This window comes from Rhagoletis zephyria, unplaced genomic scaffold (genome assembly GCF_001687245.7).
Source record: "Rhagoletis zephyria isolate East Lansing unplaced genomic scaffold, Rhagoletis_zephyria_1.1 Rzeph_scaffold_00589, whole genome shotgun sequence".
Lineage (NCBI taxonomy): Eukaryota > Metazoa > Arthropoda > Insecta > Diptera > Tephritidae > Rhagoletis > Rhagoletis zephyria.
Genome location: NW_016157673.1, coordinates 203725 through 221116, shown reverse-complemented (window position 1 = coordinate 221116; position 17392 = coordinate 203725). Strand labels below are relative to the sequence as shown.

The window sequence follows — 17392 nt, the reverse complement described above, 5'->3', positions numbered from 1 at the left end:
TATAACATGTGAACTGCGTATAAATTTCACTTACAAATTTTATCTGACAGTGAATTATACAACATTTTAAAAATATCCCACATGATATTTGTCAGTTTTATTTTTAAAACTATTTCCAGACAAGAATTTTTTGTTAGTTTTTCTACAAATTTTTTGCGCTAGTAAAAATTTAAATTCTTTTCCAAATTCCAATCACGATTTGTTTGTTTTGCCAAGTGATAAAATTAAATTTCGTTCAAAATGTTTTCCGGCAATAAGAATGTGAAACCATCCACCAAAGTGGATTCGGAAATGAAGTTTCGCAATAAGCGCATCATCGAAACTTTCGTTAGGAATGCCGACGTGCCGAAGTGGTATCGCGGCTTGTCCTCATTTCAACTTACAGCCGCTTCCCAATTGCAATATGCCATACGTGATGACCTCGAACAGGGTACAACACATCGTGTAAAGGCTTTACTAGATCGTATTGGTCTACGTCCAACCTTGGGTGAATCGCAAATCAGATTCGTTATGTTTCTTAGTGGATCGAATGATTTAGCGTTTTTGTGGTTCGTTAAAGAGATGTACTACAATAGTGACAATACGAATTACAGTGTAAATGAACAGTTGATTTTCTCAAGTATTGCTGGATTGGATTTAGTATTTACACTTCGCGGTTTGGATCGAGTACTACCGCCACAGCAACCGACGAAGCGAGAAATACGTCGCATGAAAATTGCTGAGCAAAAAAACGCCAAAAAGCGTTTACAAAACGCGAGTTCTTCGAGTGAAAATAGAACGGTTACTAGCATTCGAATTAAATACAAATTGCCATACTTTGATGAATTAGTACGTCCACGACTATATGAACATTCTTTGATATCGCATCCGCCTGCTTGTCGGTCGCAATCAGCGCATAAAGACATTAGGGATTTGACTTATGTGACACCGAACGAAGGTAATCGCTGGTTTGCCGAATATAATTTACAACCCGGAAAGAGAACGGGAGTGCAAATGTTGACAGAAAAAATTAATGAAATGCTGAAAGAAAAAATTCCAAAACAGTCGTTGCTGGTGAAAAACGTCTTTGATGAGCATGTGTACAAGAATATGAGATTGACCAATGAACACAATGATAATGAGTTGCAAAAGAGTCTTTGTTTGCATCATAAAACTCTGCTCGAAATGGAGAAAACTATCGAACATGAACTGAGAGTAAGAGCGCGGGAGAAATGTCTAAGGTATTTCGACGCTGAGACTCCTAAAAGTGAGGTGAGTATGCAATAGTGCTATCTGGCAGAGTTTAAGGCACCCGATAAAAGAACAATTACAGAAAATTTGATATTAGGAAAAGTATACAAGGGTGGAACTTCTCGTCTAAAACAGATCGCGGGTCTAACGAGGTTTGTAATCAAACTGTGAGGATTTTTGAGCGGTGAAATCCCTTGCAGAATGTTTCTGCTTGTCTTATGTTAAGCTCAGTTGTCATGCTCAATTGTAGAAAAGCTCTTCGTTTCTGATAGAAGGATCAGTAACAAATGCTGTCGACTATGCACGCATCTTCTTAGACTCACATTTATTTGATACGATAAAATATAAGTTGCGTTCAAGCAGCAGTACGATTTGCAGGTTTTGCAAGATTTAGTCCGAAAGGCGTTCCAGCAGATAAATTTCCTGTAATTTCCTGTAACTGAGAGCACTTTCGTGAGAGTAAGATATGCTTACTCTCAGTAAGAAGTTGCAGGATTTAGTCCTAGTTTTTCTTCCTGCAAATTCATAAAAACTGTCACATGTAGAGCAGTGTTGCATTCGAAAAAAAAAACAAGTGAAAGAGCTGATGCAATTTATAGGAAATATTTTTAGCAGAATAGAGATTTCTTGGAACTAAAGTTACTTCAAATTCTCTTCCATGTTATTTCTTCTCTTGGACCTGACGGGTTATACCAAAGTGCATTTCCTTGCACACTTAAGCGCAATATTTTTCCCGAATAGTTATCTTTATCTTCTCTTATTATGATTCTATATATTTTTTACCTTCATCTTCTAACTCAGGAGCGTATTGGACGCATTCGCCGTCAGATTGAACAGGACGTCAACGTACACATGAAACAGTTAAAAAAACTGGCTGACCGGACACGCAGCCATCTACAGATATGGTCTCAGGAAAATATACACGACTGTGATTCAAAAATAGAGACTCTTTGGCATGGTGTCGCACAAAATAAATGTACGAAAAGTGAACGCGTGATTCGACAGGGAGGCGAAAACTACTTAGACGAACGCAATAAGCCAACGAGTTCAAAAAGTGCTATTAATATTAACAACATTTCCGAAAAGCAATCAAATCCATCTCAAGAATCTATTGGAGGTTACTTAAATGTGCAATCGCAGATACGATTAAAATGCTGCAATAAAGAAGGTGTATGCAGGAGCTCTGCCGCAGAGCACAAACGGAAGCGGGGAAGCTCGAATGCTTCTAAATTACAACGTGTGCGCGATATACTTCATAACAAGACGTGCGACTGTGGTTACAAGTATATGGAAAACTATGATTATGGACATTCAGAGGGGCAGCAAAACGAAAGTAATCCATATTTTAAGGCACCCGAGGAAAATCAACCATATAAGTTTGACTATCCGAGAGTATTCCACTTCCAAAATGATAATTCTCCGCTCAACGTGCAGAATGAATTTTTAAAAATTATCACTAGCGACTTGAATTTGAATAAAAACGATCCAAACACACCAAAAAATTTGAACGAAGCAATTAAGCAGTATGCTAAGAAAATATTTAAAGAAAGTGTAGCCGCTAAAAACGAAGAATTGGCTGAGCAGCAGAAGCGCAATGTAGGAACGGGACGACGATATCCATTTTTGGATGCAAAGCTAGATTACTATGATCCAGACGATGAGAAATTAATGCAGAATATGTTGAAAAATGCGCTAGAGTTCTTAGCTAACGATCCCAAATATGTGTTAGCCTCTATGCCGGATGCACACAAATTGCCCTCACTCCTTTCTTGGATTGAGACACGTTACGGCAAAGAGTATACGCGTGAGCAGCTGCGTAAGGTGCACGATGACAGTAAGGCGACTATTCATGCGCTCAAACAGATGACTGTCGATGTTATGGTACCTTCGGCCAAGCTGTTGGGCGAGGCTATAATGGTCAATTACAATTGTCGTGATTATCTCGTGAAGAAGGTTAGTGAACGATATGAGTCCAGAGTATCATCATTTTAATATAATTTCTTATTTTTTGATAGACTAAAAAGCTGCGCAAGGAGTATTACGATAAGGTGAATGCCTCTATTATGGATCAATCGCGTACCTTCTACATGGCAATCAAGCCGAATATTTGTGGAAATGCAAGAGACACTTTCTTCGCCTATATGCCGGCGCGCGAAGCAGATATACAACAATTCCGCATTTGGCGACCGCATGAGTACATGCCCGCCAAGGAGGAGTTCTTTAAGCAAAAATGTCGTGCTATGAAGTTGGCTAGGCGTTTCTACTAAGCGAGGATATGAGTTAGACTTTTTTTGGCATTGGTGTAGTGCAGTAAGCATAAAAGATGTTTAGTATATTTCTTTAAATTTTTGTAAAAATAAATGTATAATATAAATTAATGAAGCCAATGGGCCTTATGAATAAAAACTAAGCAATTGCTTATTCTCAAAATTCCAGATCTTTTACTCGATTTATTCAAATCAATTTACGTAAAAGGTCTGAAGTTTTAAGAAAAAGCATTTGCTTAGTTTTTATTCATAAGGCTGGGCTATGAAAGAATTGACAATTTTTTCAACAAAACGTGTAGTTGTACTGGAAAAAATATTTGCAATTCTCTTATACATAATTTTTGTGGAAGGCCATACTTTATGAAATTTAATGAAAAATTAATAAACGTTGGAAAATTCGTAAAAAATAAATTATTTGCTGTAAATGCAGCAGCTTTCTGCATTTTTAACAATTTCATTAAATTTATTTTGTGCAGAATCTTTATTCCTTTGTACATACAGTACAATTTCACCATAGTCCCTCTGATCTCATATTGAATTTGGTTGACATTCACTCGGAAGTGAATTGCAGAACTTACTTTGTATGTACCTTTAAGGGTTAATATACCTATCAGTGAACACAACCATTCACAATTTATGCGGAATGCCAAAAAACAGCTGTTTCGGCAAATTGAGTTTACTCTACCAACAACACAAAGCATTTCCATTCTACCGAACGAATTGGCGAAAATAATCAATAACAAATGATAGATTTGTGTTTAAAAGTGCATCAAAAATGAATCGCAGCAAAATTTCCTTCGGGAAAATAAATCTTAATCCCAACAAGCCGGCTGAACCAGTAAAAATGGTGACAGCGACTGAGGATGAAGCCTCGACTTCGGTGACCAAAGCAATGGTAGGAGGTTTCAAGAAAATGGGTAAAGAGCAGCTTATTCGACAAGTAGAAGAGGTAACAGATGATATGGAAAGCCAACATCTCAAAGAAGTTATGGGCATAAGCGGCTTTGGACGTAAAACCGCAAAAGTTTTCGATATAAACGTGAGTAAGAAGCAAAAAGGGAAAAGTACCCAAACTGTTGGAGTAAAACTTACCAGTTCTTGAAATATTATAGGAACAAATTGCTAAAGCACGTGAAGTAGCGCCACCAAAACCATCGCGCACTGATAATGATGAACGAAGAGAAACGGGTGAGGATGATTCCGATGAAGAACCAATATTTGGCCCCTTACCTACCGACGCAGTGGGTGCTGAGATGGAGGCAAAGAACTCGGCAATTGCCAAGACTAAGAAAACTAACGCAGATAGTGATGATGGTGACGATGACGACACCGATGAGGACGACGAAGATGATGATGACGACAACCACTTGGAGCGCAAAATACCGAATACACATGAAGTGCAAATGCGGCACGGTTCACGTGCTGTGCTCGCTCTAGCCGGCGATCCTGCAGGCGCACGCCTTGTTTCCGGCTCTATCGATTACGATATGTGCTTTTGGGATTTTGCTGGCATGGACTCGGCCATGCGCAGTTTTCGAACCATACAACCCTGTGAGAATCATACTTTACGCGCACTACATTACTCCGTTACAGGCGATATGATACTCGTAGTGTCTGGTAACTCTCAAGCGAAAATACTAGATCGTGATGGGTTCGAAAAAATGGAATGTGTCAAAGGTGATCAATATATAAGCGATATGTCGCGCACCAAGGGCCACACAGCACAACTTACCTCTGGTTGTTGGCATCCTTACACACGGGAGGAATTTCTTACCGCCGCACTCGATGGCACGCTTCGTGTTTGGCATGGACTGAAGTCGAAAGAGCAGAAGACCGTAATCAAAACCCGCGCACAGGGCGGCTTGCGTACCAACGCCTCGGCATGTGCATTTAACCGCGACGCCACATTAATAGCCGCTGGTTGCGTTGACGGTTCTCTGCAGATGTGGGACACACGCAAAATGTTCGTTAATACGACACACTGCTTGCGTGGTGCGCATCAAAAAGATGCCGAAATTAGCTCAATTCAATTCTCCTACTTGGGCACTCAACTGGCAACACGTTCCAATGATGAGACCATGAAGCTGTGGGATTTGCGAAAGTTCAAAGAGCCCTTGCATGCATGGACTGATCTGTTTTCACGTTATGACACCACCGACTGTTGCTTCAGTCCAGATGATAAAATGCTGGTGACTGGCGAGTCTTTACCCAAAGGTGCCAAGGAGGCACACCTGCATTTCTATAGCACACAAACGTTTGAAGAAGTGAAACGTATCAGTGTCACCGACTCACATGTCATAAAAGCACTATGGCATCCGAAGTTGAATCAGATATTTGTCGGTTGTGGTAATGGTGTCATCAAGTGCTACTACGATGAACTACTCAGTTCACGTGGCGCCAAATTGTGCGTTGTGAAGACGCACCGCAAAAAGAAGCACACGGAAATGATTGGTGTTTCACAGATCATCACACCACATGCTTTACCAATGTTTAGGCAGGAAAAATCGAAGTCATCACGCAAGAAGATGGAGAAAGAGCGCCTAGATCCGGTGAAATCGCGGCGTCCAGATTTGCCAATCACCAGCGGTCAAGGCGGCCGTGTAGCTAGCTCAGGTGGCACACTCTCCTCATATGTCATAAGGAATTTGGGCTTAAGCAAGCGCGTTGATGACGACCAAGATCCCCGTGAGGCGATTTTGAAATATGCTAAAGAAGCGGAGGAGAATCCTTATTGGATAGCGCCGGCATACAAAAAGACTCAGCCAAAACCGATATTTACAGATTCCAGTGGGGAACCAGATGCCAAGAAAGCCAAAGAGGAGTAATTAAGTTTGCGCGAGGTGTACGTTAGCATGTAAATTGTGGTTTAGTACGAAAATAATTATTGAGAGTGACCAACGTAATTTTGTTGTACTCTTTTCTTGCTTTTTCCTTAGAAATTTACATATGTATACAAATGAACTTAAACAACTTAAGCTTCTGCACGCGCCAGTCCGTCTTGTAGTCGATAGCAATCGCTAGCAATTTTCCATTTATCTTCCTGTGCAGTAATGATGAATGTTTGTTGGAATGGTCTAACACCTTCATCATGGTAGCGAACAGTACCGCCTGCCTGAATCATATAAGTCAGTTGACCACCAACCGCTTCATCGATAATTGGTTGAGCATCTAGATTGGTTATTGTATGTTCCGAAGTGGGCAGTTCAATTAGGTACTTTTGTATATTGTCTTTACCGCTCGAGCCATTGCCATTCCACACAAGTAAGCCATTATCCAGGTACAAGCGACCCATTTGCTGGAAGTTAAAGGGGAAAATTAATGCTTGGAGCCAATTAATTCAAATAATTCGTGTGCTTACATGGCGTCGCTTATCAAACGATGTGTAGTATAGTTTTGTGAAGTCCTCAGCCGTGCGGCAGCATGACTCTACTTTGCTACGTAACTCCTGTGGGGGTTTATACACAGATTGAATGGTTATTCTAAGCCATACTATAATAATAATATATACTTACGCTATCCATTTAAATATTTATATATATTTTTAAAGAAAATCCAGAAATTGCAAACAAAAGCGAAAACCAGCCTCCTTTTTTTTGATTTTTGACGTTTACCAAGCGGCTGCATGAGTGCTGCCTGCCTGCTATATAATAAAAATGTTTTTTTAATATCAGAGCTAGAAAATTTGTAACTATTCCAAGAAATTTAATTTTTCATTTCACGTTAGGGCCATTAGTGCATAAAGTGTTTTAAAGTATTTAATTTATTTAATTTTGCAGCTTAACTGTTGGTTATTTTTTCTGGCAGCTCCAACACCGAGTTACATTTTGACACTTTCGCTATTGTGACTCTTTTGTTACTTCTTCTTGCTGCTGTCAAAAGGCGCCGAATTATTTTTACAGCGTCGTTGATTGCATTTCTTGCGTAGCTTTTCAGATTAGTTTCCTTTGTTAATTTGTGATTTTCCTCACCAAGCAACTATTAAAATCGTCAAGTGCAAAAATTTGGGAAGTTCCAAGCTATGGCGGATGTACTCGAATATAGCGACATTACCGCCGAAGTGCGTGGCGTGTTGGTAAGTTTCGATCATTGCCGGTCGCATTTTCTTTTCTTTCATACCTGCCTCAATTTTACAGACACCCGGTCGCTTGAAGCTCACTGATCAGCATATTATTTTCAAAAATAACAAAACTGGCAAAGTAGAGCAAATCGCAGCCGAAGATATAGAGCTCATAAATTCGCAAAAATTTGTTGGTAATTGGGGTTTGCGTATATTCACAAAAAATGGCACACTGCATCGCTTCTGTGGCTTTCGGGATTCGGAGCACGAGAAATTGGGTAAATTCTTGAAGAAAACCTACAATCAGGATATGGTGGAAAAGGAGTTGTGTGTCAAAGGTTGGAATTGGGGTACGGCACGTTTCCTTGGCTCAGCGCTCAGTTTTGACAAGGATAGCAAGACTATCTTTGAAATACCACTGCAACACGTGTCTCAATGTATGACGGGTAAAAATGAAGTAACATTGGAGTTTCATCAGAGCGATGACGCACCAGTCGGTTTGTTGGAAATGCGTTTCCACATACCAGCTGTAGAGTCGGCTGATGAAGATCCAGTGGAGAGTTTCCAGAACAATGTAATGAGCAAGGCCTCGGTTATATCGGCCTCTGGCGATGCTATTGCTATCTTCCGTGAAATACACTGCCTTACACCGCGTGGTCGCTACGATATCAAGATTTTCTCAACCTTCTTTCAATTGCACGGTAAAACTTTTGATTACAAAATACCAATGGATTCGGTGCTGCGCCTCTTTTTATTACCACATAAAGATAACAGGCAAATGTTTCTCGTGCTTTCGTTGGATCCACCAATTAAACAAGGTCAGACGCGTTATCACTTCTTAGTGCTGCTATTTGGTCCAGAAGAAGAGACTTCAATAGAGTTGCCGTTCACCGACGAAGAGTTGAAGGAAAAGTATGAAGGAAAAATCGAAAAAGAACTCTCTGGACCGTTGTATGAAGTTATGGGTAAAGTTATGAAGGTGCTAATTGGGCGTAAAATCACAGGCCCTGGCAATTTTATTGGGTAAGTTATATACAGTCAGAGTGAAAAGTTAGCATACACCTTGTTCTATTCTAATATAATATATACAATGTTTTTCATGATAAATGAATGAAACTGGACACGCGCAATTTATCATACTTAAATAGAAGTTTCTGAAAAGTTTCTAAAAATTCTGATTAAAAAGTTTTTGAAATTTGTTGAATTTTCTTTTGTTTTGAATAAAGTGTGACCCTTTAATTTGTATGGTTTATGTTATAGGAAGAACTGTATATTGTTATAAAAGTGCATGAAATTTTTTTTTATCAAAAACACTGTNATTTTGAATAAAGTGTGACCCTTTAATTTTTATGGTTATGTTATAGGAAGAAGTGTATATTGTTATAAAAGTGCATGAAATTTTTTTTTATCAAAAACACTGTATATTAAATAAGAACTACTTTAACTCTTGACTCAATTCTAAAATAAATTCTCCCTCATATATGTATTCATTCCTTGCAGACATTCTGGTACTGCTGCTATCGGCTGTTCGTTCAAAGCCGCCGCTGGTTATCTCTATCCTCTTGAGCGGGGTTTTATCTACATCCATAAGCCGCCCTTGCATATACGTTTTGAAGAAGTAGCATCAGTGAACTTTGCGCGTAGCGGCGGTTCCACTCGCAGTTTTGATTTTGAAATAACATTGAAAAACGGCACAGTGAACACATTCAGCTCCATCGAAAAGGAGGAGTACGCCAAACTTTTTGACTACATACAACAGAAGAAATTGCGCGTCAGCAATATTGGCAAGGATAAAGGTGGTTCTGGTTACAATGATGTGGACTTTGGTGATTCGGATAACGAGAATGAACCCGACGTTTATTTGGCACGTGTGAAAGCCGAGGCTCGCGAAAAGGAATCGGACGATGATGAAGGATCTGATGAAGAGTCAACAGATGAGGACTTCAAGCCAAATGAAGCAGAATCAGATGTGGCCGAAGAGTACGACAGCAATGTGCAGAGCGATAGCGATGATTCGGACGCGAGTGGGGGAGGCGGCGGTGGTGGTGGTAGTGACTCAGGCGCTGAAAAGAAGAAGAAAGCAAAAAAAGAGAAGAAGGAAAAGAAGGAGCGCAAGGAGCGTGTGGTGAGTGCGAGATTTCTAGCTAATTGCGAAGGGTCATAGTCTCTGTAACAATTATAAATTATTTATTTTTTGCAGAAAAAAACTTCTAAAACCAAAAAAGATGCCAACAAACCTAAACGCGCCACAACAGCCTTTATGTTGTGGCTAAATGAAACTCGCGAGCAAATCAAAAAAGATAATCCAGGCATCAAGGTAACTGAGATTGCAAAGAAGGCCGGTGAAATGTGGAAGGAGATGAAAGACAAATCCAAATGGGAGGAACTGGCTGCCAAGGATAAGCAGCGCTATCAAGACGAGATGAAGGATTACAAGCCCACAGCCAGCGAGGAGAGTGGCATCAAGTCGGGTGGTGCAACGAAGAAACGAAAAAAGGAATCGCCAACAAAGAAATCACCAGCCAGTACAGGTGGTTTCAAAAGTAAAGAATACATTTCCGATGATGAATCATCTTCTGATAATGAAGATAAGAAAGATGAATCGGGCGCGGCTGACTCAGAGCCAGAGAAGAAAAAGAGCAAATCCGTAAGTAATAGTCATTTTAGAAGAAATAAAAAGCTTAGTTCGACTACTTAACATTGATCTTCCTTAGGCCGATAAATCAGTTAAAGATGATAAGAAAAAGAAGAAAAAGGAGGACAGCGATGAAGAAAGTGAGGCTTCTGCGAGTGGTGGTAGCGATGAAGAGGACGACGAAGAAGTAGAAGCTACAGATGATGGCGAAGGCAGTGATTAAGCGGTGCTTAGTCGGAAATATCGATTCACATGCATACAATTTTTTGGAACTGTTTTTCATTTGTATTTTAAGTGCTCAGTTTGCTAATTACTTCATTTACTATGTACCATGTATGTAACAGTAACGCAGCTTAGTTGTTAACAAAATCACACAATAGAGAGAAGATTAATTCCGGAAAATATGCGATACTACTCAATAAGAAATTTATACCACAATGCTGTTATGAGGAAAAGGATAAATATATAAACAATCGAATGAGAAATATGTATGTTTTATTCTCTGAAAGTATGAAGCTTTTGTAGACTATGTATAAACTGATGAGTGCATAGAAAGTAAAATAATACAGCTAAAGACCGCAGTTAAATCCTTGGCTCTAAAAGATTGCCTTCATCCAATTCAAAACAGATGACCATCCAAGTGAACAATGTTTGAGAAAAGATTAAAGACCCAACTAGGCCCCTGAGCACCATGGAACTTGACTGTTCTAGCAAGCATATTTCCGCCTCACTGGGGGTTTCGAAGACGGACGAATGTATAGGAGCAGGAGTACACGGTCCGAGGGCTATGCTCTCCACTGAAGTAATTCCACTGCATCCCCTAGAATGGGACACAATGGCTAGAAGAAAAATATATTTGGAAAACTTGGGCCAGGAAACGAAAGGTGACTCTCTGCCACCTCTGAAACTGTTGGAATTCATTATGGCCTTAGGTCTAGACAAGGTCTTATGATGAGTTTTTTTTTTTTTAAATAGCGAGCATGAGTTTTGAGAATAAGCGTCCTCGTATAAGATTGGGCTTGTGATTTATGTATAAGAGAAAACGATTTCGAACAATTTTTGTAAAAGTGCCTTAAGGCATCATACGGCATTAGAGGGTTAATGTCGCAATGCATATCCTCTCTTATGTTTTTCTGCCTGGCTTCAATTTCGATTTACTCTGGAATGCAAATACGAGTGCGAATAATCAACACCTGCCAATTTGAATTCAAAGCGAATTTTAGTGAAATTCACTCGAAGTGAATTGCAGAACCTGCCTGAATATATCGATAATACCCGAGTAAAGTGTATCGAAAAATATGTAAGTAGTCTTCTTTTTCTTCCTGATAGCGATATCAAAATAAAATACCGATGAAATAAAATATCGACAAATCGATATCGACATCAACGCCACGAAAGTGCTAAGTACACTTACATACTTTTTATATGGTTAATATCTTTGCATTTCACTTCCTTTTCTTAAAATATCTAAGCAATTTTTCCTTTCTCTCATTGCAATTAAAAGACTTAAGGCACAAACTTTGATTGCTTATATACATACATATGTACATGCCAACACACATACACAAATTATTATTTGAGCAACGATTGGCGCGTGTGTTATTCCAAATAAACGAAAAGTGCAATAAACCTATTAACCGATATTACGCATTGTTATACATTTAATTTATATGGCGACAACAAAACAATTGCCCCAAAACGATCATTTAGTTGTACATATGTACATACAAATAAATATTGAATATTCATACTTATTGATTAGGGACAACGGAATATGTTTAATATCGATTGTAAATTTATCAAAAAAAGCTAATTAATGCAAAGAGCAGAAAAGAACAAAATCAAAAGGAAAAATTAAAACAAATTGAGTCACTCAGTTAATCATTACACGGCATTTAATATTAATTTCAACAATTTCTATATGTACATATACGGTCAGCGTCAAAAATATGAATACCCCGACGTTTCTTTATTTATATTTTCCACACACATTTTTTCTTATTTTTTTATAAAAATATAGTATAGTCATATAGAACTCGCGAAAATTCAAGAACTACCAAAAAATTATCATCAAAATTTTTAACTTTTCAATTCCATTTCTTAGAAAAATTCTGGGTATGCAGTTTTGTAGCGCATTAAATTTTAGTATAATGAGGTGGAAGTTCCAAGTCTAACTACCCTCAAGTCTATTTTTTTGTCGAGGGTTTTGCGCATTTTCTTACATATAAAAATAGGTCTTGTTCATGCTTTATATGGAAGAAAATGCGAAACACCCTTGACAAAAAAAAAATCTCAAAAATCAACGGTAATTTTAGAGGCTTAAAAGTTGCGCCTCAAAATTTTTCTAAGAAATCGAATTAAAAATTTTGATGGAAATCTTTTGGTATTTCTTGAATTTTCCCGAGTTCTATATGAAATTGAAAAAATCGGTTCTGCTGGTTTTTGCAGTAGTATTACTATTCATATTCGTATGTATAACAAAATAAAAAAAAATGGTATGGAAAATATAAAAGAAGAAAATCGTCAAAACGTCCGGGTATTCATATTTTTGACGCTGACTGTATATGTACATACATACATACATTTGTTTCTTAAACTGTCGTTCTCTTAATTTATGAGTTCAATGCCTACAAGAAAAGCCTTGTTTTGCGGCTAAATAACTATTATTACCATTACTCATGCAATTATCATAAAATCCATGCTTGTTTAATGTGGATAGTTAAATTATTTCACTAAAAACTCAGGAAATGTTTCTGCGAATGTTTTTTTTTTCAATTTCGTTGAGTATGCGTATGTGAAAGAGAGTTGTATACAAATTTCTTCAAAATATGCGAAATAAAAAAATCTAGTGCTAATAAGGTTATGGTGTGTGTGTAAAGGTAGAGTTTAGTTTCAATAGTTATGTATCGGGAAATTTAGATTTTCTTTTAGAAACTTTTGTAAAAATTCGAATTTTTTCAGCATTATTTTTTTTTTTAATTTTAAAATATAAAAACCTTTTTGCAATTTGATAACTTTTATTTCGTTACTTGTTTTTTCGAAAACAAAAAATTTTCAAATTTCGTTTAGCTATTTTTTTTAAATTTTATTAAATATGGAGCTTATAAAATATTTTGGACGAAGTCTCGATCCGATATTATACAAAACGGATTTTGTAAACCGCGACAGGCAATGGCAAACCTCCGGGTTTATTTCTGCCTTGAAAAAACTGCTCATGAAATCCATTTGCCGTACGGAGGCGGCGTAAAACTGTACGTTCCTCCATTTGTGTAGCAACATCAAGACATACAACGTAAATTGGAGTAGAAGCGCGGCCAAATACTTAGCGTAAGTGTAAACGCCAAAATAACATTATTTTGCCGTCTTCAATTTAAAACTATTAAGTTTTTTGTTTGGGCTGTTGTGAAAAATGTCTTTTTAAACATAAGTCCACGTGTTAAATAAAAAAAAAAAAAATCGAAAGAAAAGTTTAAAAATTTACTTTTTATGGAAGTTATCCTTGGGTATATAGAAAAAAATTTGACTCGAAAAATTAGAGCCACCCTAATATCCTTATATAACAAATTTTGTATTTTCTACTTTTGCAAAGAAATTGCATCCAAAAATTTGAATGAAAAGTCAAAATTTTTTTAAATATAATTCAAAATATTTAGTTAAAGAATTTAATTAAAAGTTTAAAAATAATTTTTTAGTAAAAATTATATTTGGTTATACGGACAAAAAATAAACTCCACCCTAATGTCTTTATATACAAACATTTGCTAAAAAAAATGCATTCCAACAATTTAAATTTTTTATAACTATTTTTGTTATAAAAAAAAATCACACTTGAAAATACAAACTTCTATTTTTTAATTCAGTAGCAGTACACGAAAAAAAGCACTCTAAAAAAATAAGAGCCACCCGTCATACACAAATTTATGTATTTTTTGTTTTTGTAAAAAAAATTGTTGCCAAAAATTTTTTGGAAAGGTTTACATTTATGTTTTAAACAAAAATACCAAAAAATATCTTTATTTGAAAAAATGTGGTTTCAAAAAATCTAATTGAAGGTTTTATAATTAGTTTTTTATTAAATCTATTTTTGTCGCATAAAATAAGAGCCACCCTGTTGTCTATATGTATAAAAATTCGTACTCTTTACCCTTGGTTAGTCTGATTTTGTAAACAAAATTTTGTTTCCAAAAATTTACTGCTTTTTATAAAAATTATATTTAGTTGCCCACTTTTTTTTTAATTCTAAGGGGCCTTATCAATGGTCACAATTACTATTAATAATTTTAAAAACATTTTCTTAATTTTTTTTTGTGAAATTCCTTTGCTCAATAGTAAGTGACAAAAAACGGCAAAGTTGAAGCAAAAAAAAACAATGAAAAGCAAAATGATTAAAATTTTGTCAACAAATCAAGTTATGAATTAATTCATGTATAAGATAAATGCTTTCTTGGAAGCAAGAATTACTTGTGCGTAATTATTGAAAATATAAAAAAAATAAAAAATAAAAATAAAATTAACAACAAAACGTTTTCCGAAGATTGTAGAACTTTGAACTTTACTGAATATGAATAAGGCAAGCAGCGCATGCTAAGGTGGCCAGATGAAGCATGACGATTGCACTTTTATACCAGCCAGCGAAAATTGGCGTCCAATGCAGCAAGAAAAGGGCAACCAACTCACGCAAAACACATTCTCAGTGGGTATTGTAATTGGCGAATTATTGTTACTAAATTATTCGCACCTTTTGTTATTATCAATTACGTTCAATACATCAATCACGCGAATGATTTAGCTGAGTTGTTGAATAGAAAATATACTAAGTACACTCTTTGCAAAGGAAAGTCCTTAAGAAAATTTCCTACAAAAGAACTGTTTTGTTTTATCTTTGTTGATATTTACTTCAAATTTCGTGTTTGAAATTATTTTCACACAAGCATTGCTATTGATAAATGAAGTGTTAAGCGGCCGCTATATTGTCGGAAGTTGTAAAACGAATTTACAATTAAATCAAATAAGCTTAAAGTCATAAAAACATATTTTAATGCACATGGCTTAGCACTTAGGCGTGGCTTTGTGTGTTGCAAAGTTAATCGAAATATAAGTAATGATGATCTGTTATTAATCGAAGTCAGCGCATCCTCAATTAATAAAGTCATAGCGCAATTCGATTAACAAATGAGTTAGTTGTTGACCTCACATTTTTGACATTACAACATTGCACATTGAGTGTAGCGGTGAGGAAAACAAAGTGAAATCGCAAGTAAAGTATGAAAAGATGAAAATAAAAAATGCACGCTTTATTGTGTTTCTAATGCGCTAATGCAAAGCTAAAAATAATTAAAAGATAATATTCAAATTTGACTAATTAATCAACAAAACTTCTATAAATTGCTTAAAAATGAAAATTGAAAATATCTCCAGGGAATCTTTTTACATACTAAATGTAATAAGGATGGGAGAACTGATAGTTGGTACATTTAGGCCGAAATTCGATAAAATAAGTACTTTCAGGAAATTTTCATACCTTTTTCCAAGCAGCTCTTTATTTAATAAAAAAATTGTGCGCGGGAGTTTCTTGAGAGAGGCCCATTTTCGAAAAACTGCCTTACTAGCTCTGAATTGAGACACTGAATCACATTTTCAAACTTTGTACAGAATTTATAATAAATCCTCAAATTTGTATCTAAATTTCGAGCTGCTTAAGCAGAATTTTTTCAAAATTTTTGTGTATGCAGTTAACAGGATTATAAAATTTTAGTAAAATGAGTGAAAGTTTTGAGCGCCTAAAAAATCGGATTGTTTTTTAATAATTTTTAATTTTTTTTTTTTGAAGGCGTTTTGAACTTGTTTTCATATAAATATGAGTTTTTTGTGGAAGAATATGCGCGAGACCTTTTGCGAAAAAATGAAAAAGTCAACGCCAGTTTTCCTAAATTTCGCTTTTTATATGAAAAAAAAAACCGAAAAAGCCGGCAGCAAAGAAGATTATTAAAAATCAATGCGATTTTTTAGCTGCTCAAAACTTGGACTAATCTTACTAAAATTTTATAATCCTGTTAAATGTATACGGGTAAGGCTTCCTCAAGTGGGCCCCGAATTTACCAAGCCAAATATTTTTCAATGGTATTCAGGCAGCGCCGAATTTTGTAGTCGAAAAGTACACTGTGTAAATTTTGTTGCAAAATTCCATTTTTTTTTTTGTTCAAATCAACAATTGAAAACTTTTGCAGTGTTTTGGAAATTTTTATTTTTCTTTGAAAGTCCGAATGAAAATTTTTTTTTGGGTGCAGATTTAAAAAACATTAAACTATATAATGAAATTATTTGCGTTACAAAAATATTTTGTTTTTTGTTTTGCTTGAAAAACATTGTAAATATTAAAAACGAAACACCATTCATTCATTTTTGACCACCACTGTATGCACTTTATAGAATCCTGCATGGCACTGGTAAAACCAAATAAAGGTTAAAATTTAAAAAACTAAGGAATTAGTTAAATTAAAGTAAAAGGAGTACAAAATTAACAATAAAATATTTATTAAAAAAAACTGGATGACAGTTATTCGTCGCCACGCTGTATATCATTTTGGACGAAACTTTTTGATTGAATTTTAAGATTTTTCAAATAAAATACATTCTCTTACAAATACCACACATAGTAAACCTAAGCTTACAAATTCGAAGAACACTGAAAAAAATCACCAATTTTTCATTAAAATTTCAAATTTTTTTTCTTAGCAGTGATAACATTTTTTGAATATACAGTTTTATAGCCGATTCAACATTGCATTTAGTTTAATAATCTGAAATTTTCAAGTGGCTAAAAATTACCGTTGTTTTTTAAGTATTTTCCATATAAAAATAAATTGTGTTTATTTTTTCGTTACATGCAAGCAAATGCGTAAAAAAATTTTAACACTTCTGGGAAAAAAGTGTGAAATTTCTACAAAATTTTAAGCTTAGGTTTGTATGGTATTTGGTAGGGAACGAATTGTATTTCAATAGAAACATTTTAAAAATTCATAAATAAACATAAGTGGCAAATTTGGAATTCAGCCCAAAATGATATGTCCAACACTTTATATGACATACATACGTACATACATACACACGTGAAAATGCCGAATTTTAATAGCTTAATTCGAAGCCGAATTTTAATAGCTAACGATTAGTCGGTTGACTTCGGAGGCAATTTTCTGCTTTAAG

General features: G+C 35.8%; 4 protein-coding genes across 4 annotated transcripts; 3 read left to right on the top strand and 1 right to left on the bottom strand.

The window, feature by feature from the left end:
- Positions 1-240: 240 nt before the first annotated feature.
- LOC108360580 (uncharacterized) lies at positions 241-3606 on the top strand. The gene is made up of 3 exons (XM_017612931.1): positions 241-1251; positions 2032-3183; positions 3246-3606. The coding sequence occupies exons 1-3, from the start codon at positions 241-243 to the stop codon at positions 3495-3497; spliced, it is 2415 nt and encodes an 804-aa protein (XP_017468420.1). The 3' UTR covers positions 3498-3606.
- Positions 3607-4151: 545 nt separating this feature from the next.
- On the top strand, positions 4152-6400 carry LOC108360578 (gastrulation defective protein 1 homolog). Its single transcript, XM_017612928.1, has 2 exons — positions 4152-4536; positions 4610-6400. Exons 1-2 carry the CDS (start codon positions 4273-4275, stop codon positions 6320-6322), a joined length of 1977 nt encoding a protein of 658 aa, XP_017468417.1. The 5' UTR covers positions 4152-4272; the 3' UTR covers positions 6323-6400.
- On the bottom strand, positions 6401-7144 carry Nxt1 (NTF2-related export protein 1). Its single transcript, XM_017612930.1, has 3 exons — positions 7010-7144; positions 6856-6942; positions 6401-6792 (listed from the first exon to the last, which is right to left on the bottom strand). The coding sequence occupies exons 1-3, from the start codon at positions 7016-7018 to the stop codon at positions 6469-6471; spliced, it is 420 nt and encodes a 139-aa protein (XP_017468419.1). The 5' UTR covers positions 7019-7144; the 3' UTR covers positions 6401-6468.
- A 192-nt stretch (positions 7145-7336) lies between these two features.
- On the top strand, positions 7337-10674 carry Ssrp (structure specific recognition protein). Its single transcript, XM_017612927.1, has 5 exons — positions 7337-7569; positions 7631-8577; positions 9055-9679; positions 9755-10201; positions 10269-10674. Exons 1-5 carry the CDS (start codon positions 7516-7518, stop codon positions 10410-10412), a joined length of 2217 nt encoding a protein of 738 aa, XP_017468416.1. The 5' UTR covers positions 7337-7515; the 3' UTR covers positions 10413-10674.
- The last annotated feature ends 6718 nt before the right edge of the window (positions 10675-17392 follow it).

Bases quoted from the DNA above. Each gene is read 5' to 3' on its own strand.
- LOC108360578 (XM_017612928.1), top strand. From the start codon at position 4,273: ATGAATCGCAGCAAAATTTCCTTCGGGAAAATAAATCTTAATCCCAAC. The intron at 4,537-4,609 runs GTGAGTAAGAAG...GAAATATTATAG, and splicing joins CAAAAGTTTTCGATATAAAC to GAACAAATTGCTAAAGCACG.
- LOC108360580 (XM_017612931.1), top strand. From the start codon at position 241: ATGTTTTCCGGCAATAAGAATGTGAAACCATCCACCAAAGTGGATTCG. The intron at 1,252-2,031 runs GTGAGTATGCAA...CTTCTAACTCAG, and splicing joins CTGAGACTCCTAAAAGTGAG to GAGCGTATTGGACGCATTCG. The intron at 3,184-3,245 runs GTTAGTGAACGA...ATTTTTTGATAG, and splicing joins GTGATTATCTCGTGAAGAAG to ACTAAAAAGCTGCGCAAGGA.
- Ssrp (XM_017612927.1), top strand. From the start codon at position 7,516: ATGGCGGATGTACTCGAATATAGCGACATTACCGCCGAAGTGCGTGGC. The intron at 7,570-7,630 runs GTAAGTTTCGAT...TCAATTTTACAG, and splicing joins CCGAAGTGCGTGGCGTGTTG to ACACCCGGTCGCTTGAAGCT. The intron at 8,578-9,054 runs GTAAGTTATATA...CATTCCTTGCAG, and splicing joins GGCCCTGGCAATTTTATTGG to ACATTCTGGTACTGCTGCTA.
- Nxt1 (XM_017612930.1), bottom strand. The intron at 6,793-6,855 runs GTAAGCACACGA...TTTAACTTCCAG, and splicing joins CGTTTGATAAGCGACGCCAT to CAAATGGGTCGCTTGTACCT.